This window comes from Mytilus californianus, unplaced genomic scaffold (genome assembly GCF_021869535.1).
Source record: "Mytilus californianus isolate M0D057914Y unplaced genomic scaffold, xbMytCali1.0.p SCAF_9, whole genome shotgun sequence".
NCBI classification, from domain to species: Eukaryota; Metazoa; Mollusca; class Bivalvia; order Mytilida; family Mytilidae; genus Mytilus; species Mytilus californianus.
Window position 1 is genome coordinate 73,341,654 of NW_026262745.1, and position 21,507 is coordinate 73,363,160.

The 21,507-nt window shown below is 30.4% G+C and overlaps 1 protein-coding gene across 1 annotated transcript; it reads right to left on the minus strand.

The window, feature by feature from the left end:
- Positions 1-10,936: 10,936 nt before the first annotated feature.
- Positions 10,937-15,807, minus strand: LOC127713988 (uncharacterized). Its single transcript, XM_052219938.1, has 5 exons — positions 15,703-15,807; positions 14,807-15,033; positions 13,762-13,796; positions 12,776-12,964; positions 10,937-11,001 (listed from the first exon to the last, which is right to left on the minus strand). The coding sequence occupies exons 1-5, from the start codon at positions 15,805-15,807 to the stop codon at positions 10,937-10,939; spliced, it is 621 nt and encodes a 206-aa protein (XP_052075898.1).
- Between the last annotated feature and the right edge of the window lie 5,700 nt (positions 15,808-21,507).

Genomic DNA, 21,507 nt, shown 5'->3' on the forward strand with positions numbered 1-21,507 from the left:
GTTCAGGTTAACTGTAGAAATGAAATATAAAGTAAAAAAACAAATTCTAGTAGAAGGCTCAAATTAAATCATTTATATATTGACATTACTCTTCCTAGGCACATGTGATAATCAAAGCTTGTTGGTATGGTCCGTGCTTAGCATGTTTATAACTTCTATTTTGTTTGATGTAGAGTGTGTCTTTTCTTCGATTTTCGTTTTTTCCCCCATCGCAATGTCATTTTGTTTTCGACGTATGATTTTAGATATTTCTATGCTTGGTTTTCTCTGACAACACACATACTAAATAGTTTTGATACAGAATGAGAAAGTTCTTGATGGGAAATTTGACTCTAATTACTCATCTGATTTTATCAACAATTATCATTTCCTCACAGGTTTACAATGCTTGCACTATAATAATTATTATTTTATCGTAAATTATTTCTTTATTCTTTTAAATGTTTTAAATCATACTTTTTTATTTCAATTTACATGTGTTTTTATATTTTGTAACTGTGAAGAATAATTACCTTACAATAATTGCTATATTGACTAGTTATCGATTTCTGTTTACTTTTGTTACATCCCACAAATATTTCAATTTGACTTCTAGATCTCGACTTTGGTTATCATTTAGTGAATTGTGGGATGGGGTTATCTTTTTTGTTTCATTCCCTCCATGACATTATCCCTTTGGGGCAATTGATCGGATAAACTTTCATCTGAAAACAATTCTGACTTGTATCATTGTGCTCAATTTTTTAAACGATTCGGTGACAAAGCTCTGCGTGATCAATCAAAACATTCAACTGTCTTAAGTGGCATTTCTTATCATAGTGAACCAACACTTAAATCATGTGTCTCACAAGTAATATGTTTAAAAGTAGAGGTAAATGTCTGTACGAAGTCTGAATATGACAGTTGTTTTCTATTCGTTAGACGTGTTTGAACTTTTGATTATGCCATTTTATAAAGAACTTTCCGTTTTGAAATTCCCTTGGAGTTCGGTATTTTTGTAATTTTACATTTCTTAACAAAAAAGTCATCGGCTAATGTTTGTTGTTTATGTATTTACCCTTTAAAAAAATTATTCCTGTATCAGAACGTTTGGAAGACACACATTATATTCATTATGTCATATATAATGGAACTAAACTATTTTGCATACAATGTGAAGTGTTGCTACAATTGCTTCACCAAAATAAAACTAGTTATGTTATCCATAGTAAACATCAAATTAACTCTTTTTATTGACGATCGAACTGCAAAATTCGAATTCTTAAACTATTTCTTTTGAAGTTCAAAGCAATGGGTTTTTTTCCCCAAAAGGACATAATTTTATACAGTTTAGGCAAAAGTGTGCCAACTATTGGATATTCCGAATTATTCAAAAATAAAAGGCATTTTTTAAAAACATTGTCAAAACTTACTTAAATGTTTAATTCATAAATGTAATACTATACATTTTTTTATGGTTATTATGCAATATTTTTATAACAGGTCAATACTGAGAAATCAGTATATGTAAATAAATATCAAAAGTAAGAGTAAATTTCACCTTTGTAGAAAATTGATATATATTCAGTAGAATTTTCATTTGAATTGTGTTACTATATGTAATATGCATGATTAAAATCGTCATAAAAAAAGCTAAAGATGAAACTCGTGTACACTTTTTTGTATTGTATATAGATATAAGAAGATGTGGTATGAGTGCCAATGAGACAACTCTCCATCCAAGTAAAAATTTATAAAAGTAAACCATTATAGGTCACAGTACGGTCTTACATTTTCACGATTTATCAATAATTAAATTAAAAATACATTTGGTTAAGGTAGATGGGAGTCTGAATTAAAATCCATAGAATGTTTTAATTATTTGTCAATATGTACTTGATATTATGCTTTTTATAAAAATATAATGCAAAGTATGGATACCTGGGATTTTTTTTCACGCTACAGGTTATGCAAAATTGTCAGATTTTGAATAGACTATGCATGGAAAACCTAATTTTGTGTGATTAAAAAAAAGATTTTTGAGATAAAATATAAGAAGATAGCTCTAAAAATATGCTTTCAGATAAGAAATAAAAACAAATGGAGTCAACGGACTTGTTTTCTTGCTACTTGATAAAATAGATAAATTCACAACACATTCTATTTTAAAAGTTACTTTATCTAAAATATCTCCTCCACATAATTTTCTTTGTTGACGTGAAAAGTCTTGCACATGAATTACATACTACTCTCGAAATTTGCACGCTTCAGTACAGATCTAAACCTATTGTTATCTGCTATTTCAAAATCCAAAATGGTAGAAGACACTCCAGCTACCTTAATATATGAATAAAACAATGAACTAGTTTAACATACATAAATGATACAGATATTAGTTCAAATCCTTTAAATGGTAGAACTCTTTATTGTCAAATTAACTTTTTCAAAACAAATGTCATTCAGCAGCAGTTATGACAATTTTGTTGATTTGGGCGATAAACCTAGCATACACGATGGATTCATATTAAAGTCAGTGCAACCTGATTTAAAGAATAATAGTTATACAAAGAAAACTATATGATTTAAGAAAAGAAGGAATAAAACAATACACAACATTTTAAATGACCAGATTTAAATCAATCTCACAAATCTTACTTTTTTCTCCTTTAAATAGATAATGTCAGTAGATTGTTTCTTAATCATTGCCAGCATATTCTCTATATTAATATTGTGATCCCTCTTTGACAATTTTTTATCTGATTTAAATCGCTTTAGTAATTGTACCTTACTATAGTTTAGTTAAACAATTTGTTTAAGCCTGTCAAGTATTACTTGATTTATTTCAATTGACTGGGCGGAGTTTAACCCTTTCGTTCGTCATAGACCAATCCTTCTATAGACAGGTGTTTTAGGATAAACTAATGAATAATTTGTAAAGTTATGGTTATTGATCCTTTTAAAAATGTGAACACTATATGTGTAATAGCAAAATAAATAATGAGACCCAACCGTTGATTTTCTTGTAAAGTGAAGTTTATAAACATGTAAAATTTGCCACATTTTGGAAATTGTGAATAAAGGTAAAACTATGACTACATCGAATAAATCTTACAATCAGAACAGTTTCAAACAGAATACTACAATAGCCGACACTTTAGAATATTCTGCTTTAGGACATATAGGCAATCAGTCTCACACTATTTTATTCGTTCCATATCGTACACTCAGTAGATTTGTTTTATGACACTGATAGGTGATCAGAAATCAGTAATAATAATTATAACGGCAATAAATTTTATCACACACATCTTAAAATAGACCGTTCTTATGCAAATTGAAACGTAATCTCCGCCCGATCAGTTTAAATACCATTGGTAATATGAAAAATTGATTTACCGGCAAATCAAACGGATAATAACTTTAAGTTTGTATTTCAAACATTTTTGTCAAATAGATATAATTAGTTGGTATACACATTACAGTTGTTAGTTTGTAGCAAAACAGAAATTTCACGGAATTTAATTTTAAGTTAGGTTAAGATTAATTAGCAAATTTGAAAGAGATAACACGAGAATTTCGTAATGACATATAACATCCAATGTAAGGAAACTGTCACTTTGATTTTTATCACCATGCGGGAAATATGCAAATGTATAGTTACAAATACACATTTTGACTGAAGGGAAACCAAATGATGTAATTTATATTATTTTGATAAATTTAGTATCGTTTCTTACTTAACTCAGGTTAGTCTTCGGTCTTGTTTTTGTTTATTCTGGTATATTATTTGATTTCGTTATCAAACTTCTACTAAAATAATTTAGAAAACGCAATTCAAATAATGATTAGATTGTTTGCTTCCCTGACATGATCTATAATACATTTACCAACATAAACATAACATCAAATGTTTACGCATTTACATTTATAGTTACATCCTGATGCATAGTAGTGCATATCAAATAGAGATTACCATATTTGGTGAAAAAAAATCTGTCTTAAGACTTCAATATTTAAAAATACATTTAATCTATATTGGAAAATCAAAGTTCAAGAAGTAAACTTATCTATTAAAATGGTTGCGTACTCTTTTGTAGGGGTATAGCATGTATTGAAATCAAAGGATAGTAAACGAAATCATTCGTATCCGGATCATTTTTGTCCGTAGCGGTAACCAATTTAGAAAATTGACAAACATAATCGTAGTCCGCATTCATATAGTTTTCATCAGGTAATCAATTATTGATAGAAATAAGATATCTTACTTGGATAAAGCTGGTATTATTAACATCAATGATATCGACATTGATCAAGAAGGGCATAATTTGCCAAAAAATTATATTAGAGAAATTTACCCCAAAACTTTATTGGATCTCAGAACTTTCAAAATTGATAGATTATATCTGACAAATCCTTGAAAACTTTCTGTATAAACAAATTTAAACCTGTCATTGACTGTTAACAGAAAAAAAAACTAAACTAATTGAAAATATGTTATTTTAAGAAATATTAAACCATTTAAATATCAAAAGTGATCAGACTTATAGGGTTCTTTAAATGGAAAATCATTTTCAAATTAGAATCAATCACTCCAATAAGTAGCATGCTATACAATATACTTTTTCTTATCTAATAAGTAACAAATATAAAATGTGAAGATTAAAATTGCTCCATTACAACCTCCGATCTGAACAATTACTACAACAGTGAAACATACAATATACAAGTATGTGTGTCCTGTGTAAGTTGACTGAAGACTAAGCACACTTTTTTCTTAAATGTCAATACGTTCATAAATTTTGGAACAAAGTTTATGTGCTTGTAAGCAAAACCAAGGTAGGGTCACATATACATGTATTTAATATAAAAACTAAAGCAAGTAATGGGCTATAAAGTACCTGATCCTCTGTTTTATGATATAAATCTTTTCTTAACTATCTTGATCTATTCAATTGATAAAAGTACTCATATATCAAATTATAAACAAAAAGGTATAGATGCTTATGCAGTTTTGAGAATTGAATTTTGGAACACATACCAAATAAACAAATCGATTAGGCTAAAAACAGCAAATTCGTAAATGATATAAAAAGATACATATGATCATGAATAGCTAGATATATACTATATTTGGTTACACGAACGTTTTGTAAAATCTCATCATGTATGCATAAAAAGTAAAATCACAAAAATACTGAACTCCGAAGAAATTCAAAACGGAAAGTCCCTAATCAAATGGCAAAATCAAATGATAAAACACATCAAACGAATTGACAACAACTATCATATTCCTGACTTGGTACAGGCATTTTCAAATGTAGAAAACGGTGGATTGAACCTGGTTTTATAGCGCTAAACCTCTCACTTGTCAGATTTGAACACGTGGTAGTGAATAAAAACAGCATGCTTACTGTAAACGAAAGAACAGTAGTCGTCTCAAAACTCATATGTGTATAATTTATCACATGATAGCTCAACCAGAATATTGAAACTAACTTATGACGACTCCAAGACTTACCACTTACAATATTTAATTCAAGTTTAAGATGGATGCTAGAACAGTCAGTAAGAAGCACGAGCTCATCACGACAACAGATTAACGGGTCTTAACAAAAGGTTGAAATCAATGATCATAAAGTTCTAATACTTAGAAATAAACTGAAAAAAATTGTACAAATTTACGTAATCATGTGCCTATATACTTACAAATATTTTTTTATTAACTATGAGTTGTATAACTGACAAACTTCTTATCAATTTGAATTCACTTGGTAATTTTCCTGGTTAATCAGTTACTAAGTCATAAGGATACTCGGTCAACTACTGTAGGTCGAGTAATTTTTCATTACAGCAAAGAAAAGTGCAATAATGATTTTTTAGATGAAAACACAAATATCAAATTGTAGGGTTGAAATGTTTATTCCATTTATGTAGCACTTACATTTAGTTAGCTTTTATTTTGCTTTATGCCTCCAGAAAAGACAGGCAAGTCCACAAAAAACGTCATAGAAAAACAGAGTTTCAGCAAAACGACACCTATTAAAAATTGAAGGTAATTTTAATTGATTTTATGAGTAGAGATATTCTATAAAGGCGTAGTGAAAGTGCATGACATGAGGAGAGTTAAAATGTTGAGATTAGTGGATTTAAACTATCTATAAATCGCATGTATCACAAGACAATTTGTAATACAATTAGCCTGCCATTACTATAAGAAACATTTTGTTTATATCACGTCATAGACAAACAATATTATTGATCCATATTTTTTTTTATAAATCATAAGTTTATCACAATGTAATGTTAAAAGATAAGCAAAATTATACTAAATATAGTTTATCGGCAACTTATGTATATTGTTTTTTTTAAGTTTAGACAATTAATTGAATTATTTTATAGTAAAGCTATAAGGAAGCATGAATACTTAAATTGTCAACGATTGTAATACACTGATAACTGTTGAATATAATTTGTGAATGGGGATATTATTTCCCACGGTATTTACCCGGTTACAGGTGAGTAGTTATGATAGTAAATAATAGTAGAACACATCTTTCCAGAGGTCATTACAACTAGGCGTTTGACAACACAACACATTCGTAAAGTTGATCAATTGAATGACTGAATGTCACAATTGTATTGATCACAGTAACATAACGTCGAAACATAAGGTAAATATAGGAAAGAAAGACTGATAAAATGTAAATAGTTCAGCAATAGGAATTGGTTTCATTTATTGTTCTAATGAATAAGTAAATGCAAAATAGAGCTTACACCCTTAATATAAATATGCTGAATGTCTGATCAGACATCGTTATTTTAATGTTATTTTGGTGACCACCGTTTTAATATGAAACCTGTGCATGTAACTTAAGAGGTTTAAAATTTGGTAATAATTCGTTGTAGCCGGGGGTTGTATTGTTTAAAAAATCAGATTTGTTTTGAAATCAACGAACTGAAGGCAGGCCCGTTAATTGAAATAATATTGGAAAATTAAAAGTCAAGTATATGTACAAAAAATGAACTTCGTATGGTTCCGGTGGCTAAAAAACAACTAACCAGTTTTGACATACACTAAACAGAACTTAATTGGCTGCTGGTACAAAGTGTGAGCAGAACTACTGAAATCATCGCATTGGAAAAGTCTTAATATTGTCTAAAAGACTGAGATGTGAATGCCCCATTGTTGTCTTTTTTTAGTAGTTTATTGTTCATTCTTTTAGAAGCTGTTTATACAGATAAAAATGATCGATTCAGTAAAAACGTGTTTGCTTGTGAAAGATACTACATGTAGTTCGAATGTGTTCGAACATTGAGTTAAGCCGGCGGTCATCTTTGACGCTTGCAATGTTTACCTTATCAAATCAAAACAGATTCTTAGTTTCATCTCCATTTTATTTTATTTTCTAATACTTTTGCAATTAAGTGCAGCATTTTTTTATTTTTTTTTTTGATAATGTAAATATAATAATAATTGTCTACGTTATTCATAATATACTGCAAAACTGTCTCAATCTCAAAGAATATCAAAGTTTATCCGAAAATTCTTTTTCATAAGACTATACATCATCATGATCATATACCTTAAAGAGAAGCAAAAGATACTTAAAGGGACATTAAAACTTATAGGTAAAGCATCACAGAAGAAACATGTATAGACGCAACGTTAGATATTGCTACTTCCACGAAAAATAGCCCTAAGTAAATATTTGACGGGAAAGTTTTCTTAGAAATGCTGAAATAAATATTTCAAATTATACATGAAAATAAAGATTGGTTCTTAAATTTTCACATTATGATAGAGAAAGAAGAAAAGAAATAATATTCATAGGCTTCGGAAGACACAGATTATCAGATATCAGAAAAAATGTTTACCAAGCGTTGTCCCATGTAACAATCTCGTTATCATAAAACTCGAACGATTCGCGAAATGTTGACGCAAGTCTTCGAAATTGTGCATGAACGTTCTAAGACGTGATATATTTCAGTATTGGTTTACATGGCTGTCTCCATTTAAAATTTGCATAGATATTTGGAAAGAATATGATGAACGGAAATGTTCCAGCGGAAATTTAAATTGGAAACTTAAAACATTTCAGTTAAAAAAAATAAAATTTTGACAGATGATATTTTTAAATTGTAAGCACTATCGTTTTGTAAGCTCCAAGAATTTTTAACTAATAAATAAATTGAGCTACAAATTCAATTCAAAACAATAGATTTGCAATGTCTTGCGGAAATGTCCGAGTAAAACTTTCATACCTTCACAAAACTTTTACGGCCAAAAAACAAAGATTTGATTTCGTGAAGATTAATTTTCGGCTTTGATTTCTATTCCAATAAAAAGTACTTTAAAAGTTAAAGTTGGTTCACCAAATTGTATTTAGATTATAGGGTTATCTATAAACAATACGGATTAATTAAAATGTCTTGCAAGGTTGTCGTTAACATTATTTGACGTCCCCACAAGCGTAGTATGTGCTAGGGACGGCATGAACTTCATTCGCGGCCTTCCTCCATTTTATGTAAATGTCCTGCTTTCAACAAAATGAAATGATGCACATTTTACAAAAATACACATCTATAAGACGATCAAAAAGTAAGAAAACTTCAGTATCATAACTTATACATGTATAAGCCATTGTATTGTCTCTTGTACCACAGCTTGAATAAAATCATACTCGGGATGAATATATAATGCAGCAATATTCCCCAAAAAAACACATAATTACTAGCAGTAAAATTTAATATCCTATGTAAATTATAAAATCATATTGGATTGGAATCTCACAGCATTTCTACATGTGTGTTATACTTTGCATTTAACCAATAAGGAAAGCAGGAAAGATTAGATAGTGCGCGTTCCTAATTAAACGTAATTTTTCTGTTACACTAAATGGTAGCAATATCTGACGTTGCGTCATTGTCTTTATTCACACCCGATGCAGTAAAAATGGTACTCTTTTAATTTTTATACTGTCGACGTATCTGGTATCGCTCCTTTTAATCTGCATTTCATTCCCTATTTTGTTGTTTGCTACATAGCTAAAATCGATTTATGATATTTGAACATCGTTAAACTACTTATGTCTAAATATGAATCTAATACGTTATAACATTGATATTGGAAGATATATTCACTAAAGTATCAGTACATGACTTGCGTTTCGGTATAATCACTAAGGATTGTTATTTAATAATGTGGATCTTCTGTACAGAGTAGAGAATATAACGGTATCAATGTTTTAGTTTTCCTACGATTGAAGATTCTGCTGGACAATATATATGTACTTGTGTATGGATTGACATTAAGTTTTTAATTCCAGAGTCCAATAGAAATGAATGTGAGTTAAACATAGAACTCCGATCAAAAACCATATAGATTATATATTTGGGATTTAAGAACATTTTCTGTTGACAATATGGGGTCCATATTCCTCGTACTCTGCTTTTGTGATCCACATGGATTGAAATGTAGATAGTGATGCAAGAATTGATCCACCAATTTATGAGGAATCTTTTCTTTCTGGAGGCGCAACTTCATTTGTTAGCATGCGTTCAGGAATCAAAGTTGCAAATTCTTTCTGCAAACGCTTTGCAAATCCAACAAGACATTGAATTTCTGTAAATTGGTGATCACCGATTAAGAAAAAAAAATATTTCCATAAGCCCTGCTTTTTTGAATATCGATATGAAATATGCCTATTGGTAAGAATTGGCTTTGACATAGGAAATGATAATTTGCGCCATTTTTCAGGAAGCATTGATGACGATTACAATTTGCAATGTGTACTGTTCTGTACATTATACAAAACAAGGGTTTGTGGTTTGAATTCCAACGAGGCACCTACCTATCAAAGTTAAATGAGGTTAGTATATGTAAGCAATTATAGATCATCAAAAATGAGAAAACCCGTATCGTATAGTAGTAGTCTTTGAAAGGCCTTGACATGTACATGAAAAGGTTGTATCCGAAATTTGTATAGTTACCGCTCCACTTTACATTATTTAAGTGAGTTCATTCTCAAATATCAATCACAACTTATACATGTAATTGTATAGTATCACATGCTGATGGTGATTGTATAAGATAGACTGTTTATTCTGAGTCAAAAAGAGGAAGTAATTACTACACAAACAAAGATCACAATGTAAAATAGAATTAAATGTTTCGGCAAAAAAGTAAAATCACAAAAATACTGAACTCCGAGGAAAATTCAAAAAGGAAAGTCCCTAATGAAATTGCAAAATCAAAGCTCAAACACATCAAAAGAATGGATAACAACTGTCATATTCCTGATATGGTACAGGCATTTTCTTATGTAGAAAATGGTAGATTTAACCTGGTTGTATAGCTAGCTAAAGCTCTCACTTGTATGACAGTCGCATAAAATTCCATTATATTGACAACGATGCAAAACCCTTGCAAAATAGGAATTTAGAAAAAGGAAGGAAGGTCAGAGCAAAACTATAACGAAATAAAAAATAACACAACCATTGAGCAATAAAATCTACAATTATTTATACTGAGATTAAAGAAATAACAAATATAACATGTGTATAATATGAACGAGTAATTTCCTTTTATCAATTTTTGTTGTACATTACTTTGCAATGTACCCCGGTATTTTGATAAATCATTTTTTTTGTTCATATAGTCTGGTTGTTATTGCCGGATATATCTGTTTAATCAACTGTAAATTCATATAAATCAATAGAGATGCATTTTAAATCGTGATGTGTTAATGAACAAAGAACACGAGCAGAAATTGAAGTGGTTGATAATAACGGTTTTCCATTATAGACAGATGCCTAACGATGTGTCAGCACTCAACCATTTTGGTAAGGACTGTGTATGCTGTAAACATATACAAAAGAAGTGTTTAACTGCCTTGTCATTACCTGAGAACACTGTACAACCGCCAGATATAAATATGTTTGTATAATAATGTTTTCTTCAGTCTATATCAACTGCCAATATTGAGTCGTACAATGACTTGTGTATACCATCAGATCCTATATCTAAAACAGAACAAAATGTGAACCATATTATACACGCCACATACTATCAAACTTTACTCACCACTGCGTTTGTACTTACATGAGCAACACGGCGGTTGTCACATAAGTAGCAGCATATGCTTACCCTTCTGGAGCACCTAATATCAGATTTGTTATTTTAGTAGGATTCGTGTTGCTCAGTCATTATTTCTATGTTGTGTTTCGTATACTGTCGGTTGTCTTTTTTACCATAGTGTTTAGGTTTATTTTCAACTAGTGAATTTGAATGTCCCGTTTGTAGCTTACGTAACCTCGAAGCCATCTTGATAGTACACTTTCTTTTGATAAGAATTTGCTGTAATTTGCATTAAACATTTACTGTCATATTAAAATATTTATTTTTCGTCTAACATATTATTCACTTTAATTAAATGTGAAGGATTGAGATATCTTATATTCTTTCTAGTGATACTAAGAGGGGTATAAGCTGTCAAATTCATAGCTACTGAATTAACTCAAATTACTTCATTTGATATCAATATTAGACTATTTACATAATTCTAAAAGCTATATAGGAAAACAATCACCAATGCATAAAAGCAGAATAAAAGGTTTGAGCAATACATGCATATTTCAGGACTATTGACGTTACCCAGTTTATTGTTGTAAAGACCGTAGTCAACTGTTGATGGATATATAGATAAAATATAAGCAGACACCAGCATAAATTTACGTAATAGTATTATTGAAATTTTTCAGCTCTGCCGAATTAAAATTTCAATATTCAGCTTAAATTCGTGTTGCAAACTATATTTTTTTTTGTCAAAGAAGTTGTTTGAAAGTATCTCTAAGGAATCAGAGTTAAAGTTATGCAAGGGGGAAATGGGGTTTAAAATTTAACAAGGCACTTGATCACACAGGACTGCTAAAGAATATTAAAATTGTTACATGTGACTTTTATACTGTGGCATATAACGCAAGGTTAACATTCTGCAGATGAATACCAAATACATACATATAGAATAGATATTTTGTCTAACTCCTATCGTTTCAACGTATCTTTACGTCCCGGACATTCAAATGTTTGTGTCTAAGCGTTCCTGATGACAGTAATTTCAGAAAGACATCAAATTTTCGAAATCAATAAGCGTTATTATCGTTTGACAAAAAATGGCGGTCAGTCTTAATTCTTAATTGTTGAAGAAGCCGGAGTGCTCGGAATGAACACTCGACTTTCGGTAATCATTCAGAAAACTGATAATCCTAGTCAATTAAGGGCACCTGCCATATTCGGGATTCGAGCTCACAACCTTGGTGTTAGTAGTTGTACACACTTGTTGATTGGTCACAGAAATGTTCTCTTTTATGTAACAACAATCATTATTCCGTCTTAATTATCTCGAATCTGACATTCAATCATTCATTATCCCAGTTTTACCCGAATGGAAACACGGCGAATGTCACGGAGATAGTCGGAGTTCCCGGAGAATGTTCCACTCTTTGTTACTACAATCAATATTTCGTTTTGATTTCCTCGAATCTGACATTACGATTGCGATTAATTACCTCAATTTTACTTGAATGGAAAACACGACAATTATCACGATTTTATAACTGGCTTTTGGTTAAGTTTGTGTCAATTATTCCAAATTTTTCTGTGTAATACTAGGTTAAATGTCCTATTATGATTTATCTTTTCGGGGCTGGTTTATCTTTTAGGGGCAATAAGGATGATATATATATAAGTCTTCAGTTCATGAACCTTTGGTATCCTTTTTTCTTAGATTTACCTTACCTTTCGAAGGTCGAAACAACATCCCTGGACACCGGAACCTCTCTTGACCAATAGTAATCAAATTTCCATCTGAAAGTTCATATGATTTATCAACACCAGGAAAACATTCTGACAAAATGACTTCTTTTGAGTAATCTTCCGCAACATAACACAATTTTTCTTTCATTTCTCTAACAACTTCAAAACCACCTGCAATAAATATGTGTGTGATATTTAAGCACAGCAAAACCTTCATGTCCGTAACACACATGTTGTAAATTAAAAAGAAAGTTTTGTTTTTTTGTGGTGTTAGTTTCAGAGTCCTTTTTAACATAGCTCCTGTTTAATAATATATGATTTCCCAAAACAAAATAGAAACGAAATGAAAGGTCAAATATGTTTTTCTGTAGTAGCAAACGAAGAAGTGACTTAGAATGTAAGATTTTTTTATTTCTAAAATAAAAAAAAAAACTATAGATTCAACGTGTGAATTTGAAGAATTAATAATTGGGAACAATAAAAAAAGAAGACCAAAATATCAAGACGGGATAATAAAACCAGGGATAATATTCGAAAGGGCTAGTGGTACCTGTTCCACTAATGGCTTATGTTCTGTTCATCATAACACGTGTTTAGTAAGTACAAAGGGGCACTCAGTGTTGAAATACTCGAGGAAACAATTACGGCATTATACATTGATGCATTGTTGAGTGAAACATGTTTGTGGTTTTTATTTATAAACAGGTATGTTGCATAACAGTCACTGGGGCCGTCCGTATATTTTAAATAGTGACTTTACATGTTGAACACCATGGTCCAATAGCTTCCCTGACTATAGTAAGATGGGAAATAAAAAACTTGGGATTATCTTTTAATCTGTGTCAAATATACTACGTATTCAGATGATAAACAGAAATAGAGAGTTCACAGTGAAAGAATCGAAATCATCTCTATTTTTCGTAAAGTAATTTCCCCAAAAACAACATTTTTTTTCAATTATCAGTTACAGATATAGGTTCGTTTGAAGTATTTTTCACTACATCTGTAAATTGAAAATTGCATAAAACATGGTAAAATATATTCAAATAGTGAAATACTAATATATTACCAGTTGTAACAAAATCTTTTTTTTTTTTTTTTTTTCATGCAGCAGAGTCATCAAATAGTAGGTAAGGTCTCTGTCTATTAAATATAGTCTCTTAACAGCAGGTTATATACAATATCCTGAGAAAGAAAATTTTTAAATATAGGGTAAAAAGGCTGAGGGAATGTTCAACTAAAAGATGATTAATTTCTTCCACTTTGAGAAACATGATTGTTTTACTCATGAAGGCAATGATTTTAACCTGCCCCTCAAACAAAAATAACATGACCTTAATTGAAACGAGTGACTGAGGAAAAATAATGTTAATCCAATGCATGTATATATATATATATATATATATATATATTAAACTTAGTCTTCTTATGAATTATATACCTTATGTATGTACAAATGTGTCAATGTTTACGCCAGATGTTTCAGACACGAACATGAATATAAACAAATGCTAGGTGTCTTGATGTTATAATTTAGCCACGAAGTGAATTTTTAAGATTTGATATGCATTGTACATAGGAATCCAATTTTTATTGTGTTACAATTTTCTAAAAATTTCAAACGAAAGTAAAGATTAAAAACGAACACGCTCCTATTGTTGTCAATATAACATATGTGTAATGCAATTCTTTAAGACTGGAAAACAAGTGAGAGGTTTAGCAAGCTATACATCCTGGTTTAATCAACTATTTCCTACATAAGAAAATGCCTGTACCAAGGCAGAAAATATGATAGATGTTTTCCATTCGTTTGATATGTTTAAGCTTTTGAAATTACAATTTGATAAATGATTTTCCTTTTAGAATTTTCCTTAGAGTTTGGTAATTCTGTTATTTAACTTTTTTTTTAAATGATTACTTTACATCATGACAGTCGCATACTTCTGACTTCTAAGCTGAGGATTCCTTTTAGGACTTACAGTTTGTAAATTGGTGTTATATTAAAACGCATACCTGTGCCATTTTCTCTCTGTTATATTTGGATTAAGTGGAGGTTCTGTTAGTAGACATGGGTGCTCCTTTAGTGGTACCTCTAGATTACTCTTGCAAATATCATGACATATCAGTTCCATGTCGTCCCAATTTGTTACAATTCCATGTTCTATTGGATAATCCAGGGAAAGCAAACCACGTCTTTTCTGTGCCTCTTCTCCAACATAGTAACCTTTAGAATCCATACCCTGAAGAGAGATAAAAACATGGAAAAACTACCTCACTATAGAGAGATGAACAACAGTGGAACATAACAATATTCTGTATAGATAAAAAGCATGGAAATACGAACTAAACTTGCCTTTCCACATGATTCTTTACGATATGTGCACAAGGGGTTTTGGAATTTGAGACTAGCTTAACTCTACAAACTTTATGAGTTGATATAGCTCCGACTTAGACTTGTTCGGTATCATCCATCCGATTTTAAAATTTAACTTTGAACGTTCATAATGAAGGTAAATTCGGTAAACATAGTAAAGCACATTGTAAACATTACTTTGTAAAATTCAATTTTCATTTTACTAGCACTGGTTCTATACCCCTTCTGGTTCACATTTAGTCCCCGTAGGAATCATCAGAGTAGAAGTCAGTGCGTCGGTACTGTCATGATACCGTACTCTGACCAATAATGGTTTACTTTTACAAATTGTGACTTGGATGGATAGTTGTCTCACTGGCACTTATATATACCGCATCTTTCTATATCTATTGAATTCGCGGTTGATAATTTCAGAAAGAAACTAAGATTCCAATTCCCTCAAAACCTCTTTTTCGTCTGAGTCCCGCCTGCTGTGTTATAGACTATTCTGCTGCATTGAATGGAATTCCTACTCTGACCTTGGTCTTCCTATTACTGTGCTGTACCCACATACTGGGGCTTCATCACCAGCAAAACCGGCTCTGAACACATCCGAACCGTTGTCAATGACAATTGGTGAAATATCGTCATAATCAGACATTCTGAAAAGAAATCCAAACTCATATGTAGTGTTGTATTCCACAATTTATCATCAGCATTAAATCATTATTAAAACGAAAATACTAAAATATCAATAACATGGTACATGCACATGAAATAATACAAACAGACAAAATACTTAAGGATGTTTGCTACTCTGTTTCAAAATAACAAGCTTTTTAAAAGACTGTTATAAATTGATAGTATATAAATAAAGGAACTAAAAAAGCAGAAAAAAATGAAGGGTCCGTGTGCTTGTTTTCAAGAAATAAGCCATTGAAAATTTGGCGGGAAAAAAATCTCTCTAGACTTTTTCATACATTTAACATTGGCACCTTTTTTTTCAAAAAATATGAAAAAATAACAAGGATTTTATAGGATTTTCAAATACGGCTTTTTAAACTATATGTAATAAAATTATGGAAAGAAAAGTAGGGGTTATCGGGGAATTTTTTTTAATGGCACTACATGGATAAAACCAGAGGATTCCGAATATCTGGCAAAATTTCAAAAACAAGAGGAGCGAATATCCTTAAGTGGTGAATTGTCCAATTAAAAGTCATCAGATTCGCAACAAGGGCTCCATGGATATAAACTTAGGAGTTTGTATCTAAAATAAAGAGTTATAATTCAACTAAAACAATATTCTATCAAAAGTAACGAATGTAAAGAACACAATATTACTGAACGGAATTTAACATTATGAAAATTTATAACCGTCGGAAGAGTTTGGAAGACAAATAAAAAAAAATGAAGATCATATATAACAAATCTTCTCAAAAGTTGTTTAAAAAATCTCTATATGGGGCCAAAAAATCTTAGCGTAACATTTCATAAACAGTATATATACTAAACAAATAAACATTATCAAAAATATTTCATTTCAGAACAAAAGTGCTGACTTCTGGCCTTGTGATACCCTCGGGGACGCAACGTCTACCATTAGAGACGTCGACCCAGTGGTTGTGTTATTGTTGTATATCTAATTTGAATAATATACGCTTCAACAGTCAAAGTCCGTACTGGAACAAACAACTTACTCTAAAATAACGGTACAATTAAACCTAAAAAAGATATAATCAAAACTGCTGTTGTTGTATAGTACTAAATTTTAGAAAAAAACTTCACATTTACGTTAAATTTGATAAGAGTCATTTGAGGTAAATTTCATTTGTTTACTTTACATGCTTTAGTTTAAGTAGTATTATTTTTGTGTAGCTGTCGTTTCTGATGAGTCTTTTGTAGACGAAACGCGCGTCTGGCGTAAATACAAAATTTAATCCTGGTATCTATGATGAGTTTATTTACAACCACTGAGTCCTTGCCACTGCTGGTGGAGTTTTAATTCCCCGATGGTATCACGAGCCCAGTAGTCAGCACTTCTGTGCTGACATGAATTACCATTGATATAGTCATATTTGTAAATTAACTGTTTACAAAACTTTTGAATTTTTTAAATACTAAGGCTTTTCTACCTCAGGAATAGATTACCTTAGCTGTATTTTGCAAAACTTACACAATATAATCCTGGTATCTATGATGAGTTTATTTGAAAATTATATCTGCATGTTGAATATAGTTATAATAATTATTGTAGAGAAACTAATTTACTTATGTCACGGTATTCGTTCATAAATACACTATATATTTCTGAATTTTTTAATAATTTAGTTTTATCTTTTATTTGGTTATCTGATTATTTATGAAAGTTTACGGCGGTTTTGTACTAATTCTGTCAATATCATTAATTTTTTTATTTTGAAAACCTTTAACAATGCCATTGTTTTTATTCTAGATGCAATATCATTATTTAATCTTTCTTATTTTGATAAGCTTGTTATCCGACCAAAAATCAATTAAAACAATTTTCTAATTTTAAGATTTTAAAGGTTTTCCTTTTTAAGAAAACAGAAAATCTGATCTTTCAAAATGTTCTTAAGATTATATAATTTGAGATACTTGGACTAAACTATATATGTTTTCATTTCACTACAAAAAAAGGTATCTTCTGATAGAATATATAAATTTTCGTCATCTTGTTTGTACTGATTCTAAAAATAAGTTTTGCATCTTATTTGTTTATTTGTAAAGATTTTTAATTCTGATAACATAGATAAATGCCTTTTTTTATTCTGACAAACCTATTAACAATGATTAATAAGACCAAAATCAAAATAAACACAGTAACGAGTTCTGTAATTTTTAAGTTTTTTCTTTTTTGAATAATAGAAAATGTAAAACTACTTTCAAGATTGTTCAATAAATTAGTCGCTACATGTTATTTGATTACTTACAACGACATATATTTTTTCCATTTTTTATTCATTTCGGTGAATTAGCTTTTGTTTAACGTAGAGTAAATGTAACCTTCTCTCCAGGAACAACAGACCTTATTATAAAATTAATGATGTGTTTAAGCTAGCGTCCTTCCGTATATGTTTTACTAAGAGCGTGGTTTTACAACTTTTTTTCCCTTGTTTTATTAGTATTTAATAATACTTGCATATTTTTTGTACTGTCAACACATTGCTGCACCAAAATTCTCCACGGAAAGTATAAATATCCAACAAATATCCACTTCTGACTACATATATTATAACAAGTTAGATTATGTGTGTGCTAAAAATAGATAGCCTACACAACCATGAACAAGGGGATTTAATCCTATTCAAACTGGCTTAATATTTCCCGCGACATATTAATTAAAATAACATTAATAATTGGTGTCAGAATTAACGGCATGTGATAGTGACCGACAAATTTTATAATTTCAAAACTGTTTTTGAAAATTAAATTTATTAAACAAATTCTAAATTAAAGGGATTTTCTAAATATTTAGCTTCGACATTTAAACCCAAATAAAATGCAATCCCGAGTGTTAAAAGTGTAGAGGTTTATGTACCTCGAATTGTTTTTGGAGGGGTATTTTATTGGTTACTGGGTGAACTTTAGTGCTGCTGTATATGTTTGGTGATTCCTGGATAGCATATATGTTTGATTTATATTTGAGATAACATTCAATGAAATTTTATTATATAATTACAATTATTAATTTATTATATAATTACAAAAAAATTATATTATATTATTACAAAAAAATATATACATTGTACAGAACAAATATACATGCTATATAAAGAATCCATTTTATAATTTGTATATGCATCAAGATCATATCACATTAGTATCCATTTTCTGTTATCCTTTGAAGTGAAAAGCTAAAAAATAAAACCATGATTGTCATTTCGTTTTCTTTTATTCGTGTTATCTAAAAAAAAAAAGAAGAAATGTTAGGCTGATTTTCAATTAAAACAAAACATGGATACAATATATATATAGTTAAATTATTGTTTTCTGTTTGGTATTTGATTAATAATTTTAAAAGATCCATTTTGTAACATCTTGTGATCCGTTTATTTGGTAATCGCCAATTGCAGTCAGCAGGGTTTAAGAACATCAGTTATTCGACCTGTTAGTCAAATGCGTTTTGTTAAAATAGACTTTTTCACTTTTTTTTGGTCTTTTGGAAAATGTTGTTTGTGCTGTATTTAGACCACTCTACCAAGAAATTTGTTTTACATGCACACGTATAAAAATTACGGTTTTTATCCAACGCAATCAAAGGTTTGATCGTTGTTTTCAATTTAGACTTTTATATATATAGTTAAATATATATACACAAGTCTAAATTGAAAACAACGTTCAAACCTATGATTGCGTTGGATAAAAACCGCAATTTTTATACGTGTGCATGCAAAATAAATTTCTTGGTAGAGGGGTCTAAATACAGCACAAACAACATTTTCCAAAAGACCAAATGAGTGAAAAAGTATATTTCAACAAAACGCATTAGACTAGCAGGTCGAACAACTGATGTTCTTAAACCCTGCTGACTGCCATTGGCGATTGCCAAATAAACGGATCACAAGATGTAATAAAATATATCTTATTATTATTTTATTACCAAACAGAAAACAATAAACTTGCGGAAAAGATGGTATACCGCAAACATGAGATGCAAAAATTTGTACACCATATCCGGATTTCCACAACTAATGTCTCTTCAGTGATGTTAGGAATCGAAACGGTATTTGGAAGGCCATATAATTTACCTCAATTTAGGAAAGACTCTTGAATTTTGAAAGAGTCAAAATAGGATGAACGGATCATATAAAACTCGAAGGCAAATATGATACAAGCCCAAACGAAAAAATATGAACAAGTCTAAATTGAAAACAACGTTCAAACATATGATTGCATTGGATAAAAACCGCAATTTTTATATGTGTGCATGCAAAACAAATGTCTTGGTAGAGGGGTCTAAATACAGCACAAACAACATTTTCCAAAAGACCAAATGAGTGAAAAAAGTATATTTTAACAAAACGCATTTGACTAGCAGGTCGAACAACTGATGTTCTTTAATATATATAATACAAGCCCAAGTAATAAAACCATTTAACAAAAGCACAGTATATGTATATTCGTCTCTAGGTTTAGAAATGAAAAAAAAATATACAAGTTTACAGACGTGTCAACAATTTTATTTTTGAAAACCAAATTTTCTTTTACCAAATGTCCGATCGTACGGGAACGACCATTTGATTTGCGGTATATATAATGGTCGTCCCCTAGGACGAATATGGTTCATTTATACTAATTATTTTTACGTTATTTTTCATGGATCTATAATAATGTTTTGTTGTCTTGTGTTGTATGTTTTTGGGGATTTTATGCATTGAAACCAGAATATTTTTCATCCAAATCTCATTTAGCTCTTATCATACAATGTTGCATGTAATAAAGTTACATTAATTTACCAAAGATTTTCTATTGTCGTCTTGTTGCTTCTTGTATTCCTACTTTCTCTTGATGAATCGGAGGGAGAATGATTTTGCAATTCCTTCTGTCATAGGGTTCAGTTGACTGATAACTGAACAATACTCCACATGGTGTAATTCGATCCTCAGCTGCATATAACAGTCTTATTTGATTGTTACCAACACATGATTGTGCATTTAATTGAAAATGTACCATGTGTACCCTAAATTCATGAATGGGGATAAAATTGGCATGGTTGAAACCCCTATACGGTAAGCCAGACGGTACTAATTCACTGCTTGCGAAAAAGCTACTCTCTTGTGCGTAAAGCTGGTTGTTTCCTGGAAATGTAAACATTGAATACAGACATAGTTTAATATCACAACCCACTCAAACTTTGAACCAAAAAAACATTACATCTTCATTTACTTATTAACCCGTGTCTGAAATTTGGGGTTTGAAGATTCATACGTTATTACAGCACATAGGTTAAAGCTTAATCGTGGACAAAAACGCAAACGTTCCCTATTTAGTATGGCAGATAATGTTCTTATTTTTTTCAGTGAAAGGTTTCATATGTTTAAATATAATCTCGAATAAGTATTCAAGCAATGGTCACGTTGCATTTTCTACAGAAGAAGAAAAATAAATGAATTATCGACTGTTCATTTCACTCCTAATATTAAATAATATTTTTAGAAAAATTATCTTGAAGTAGTACAGAATCTATCAAAGATACAGATGTAAAGAACAAAACCGAAATATCAAAAAGAATGAGAACTAAATAAACACTTTATTTAATGCGTGCGTCAAAAGGGTTTACCTTAACTTACCTTCATCATGAGATCCCCCCCCCCCTCCCCCCAGACACAGCTACATG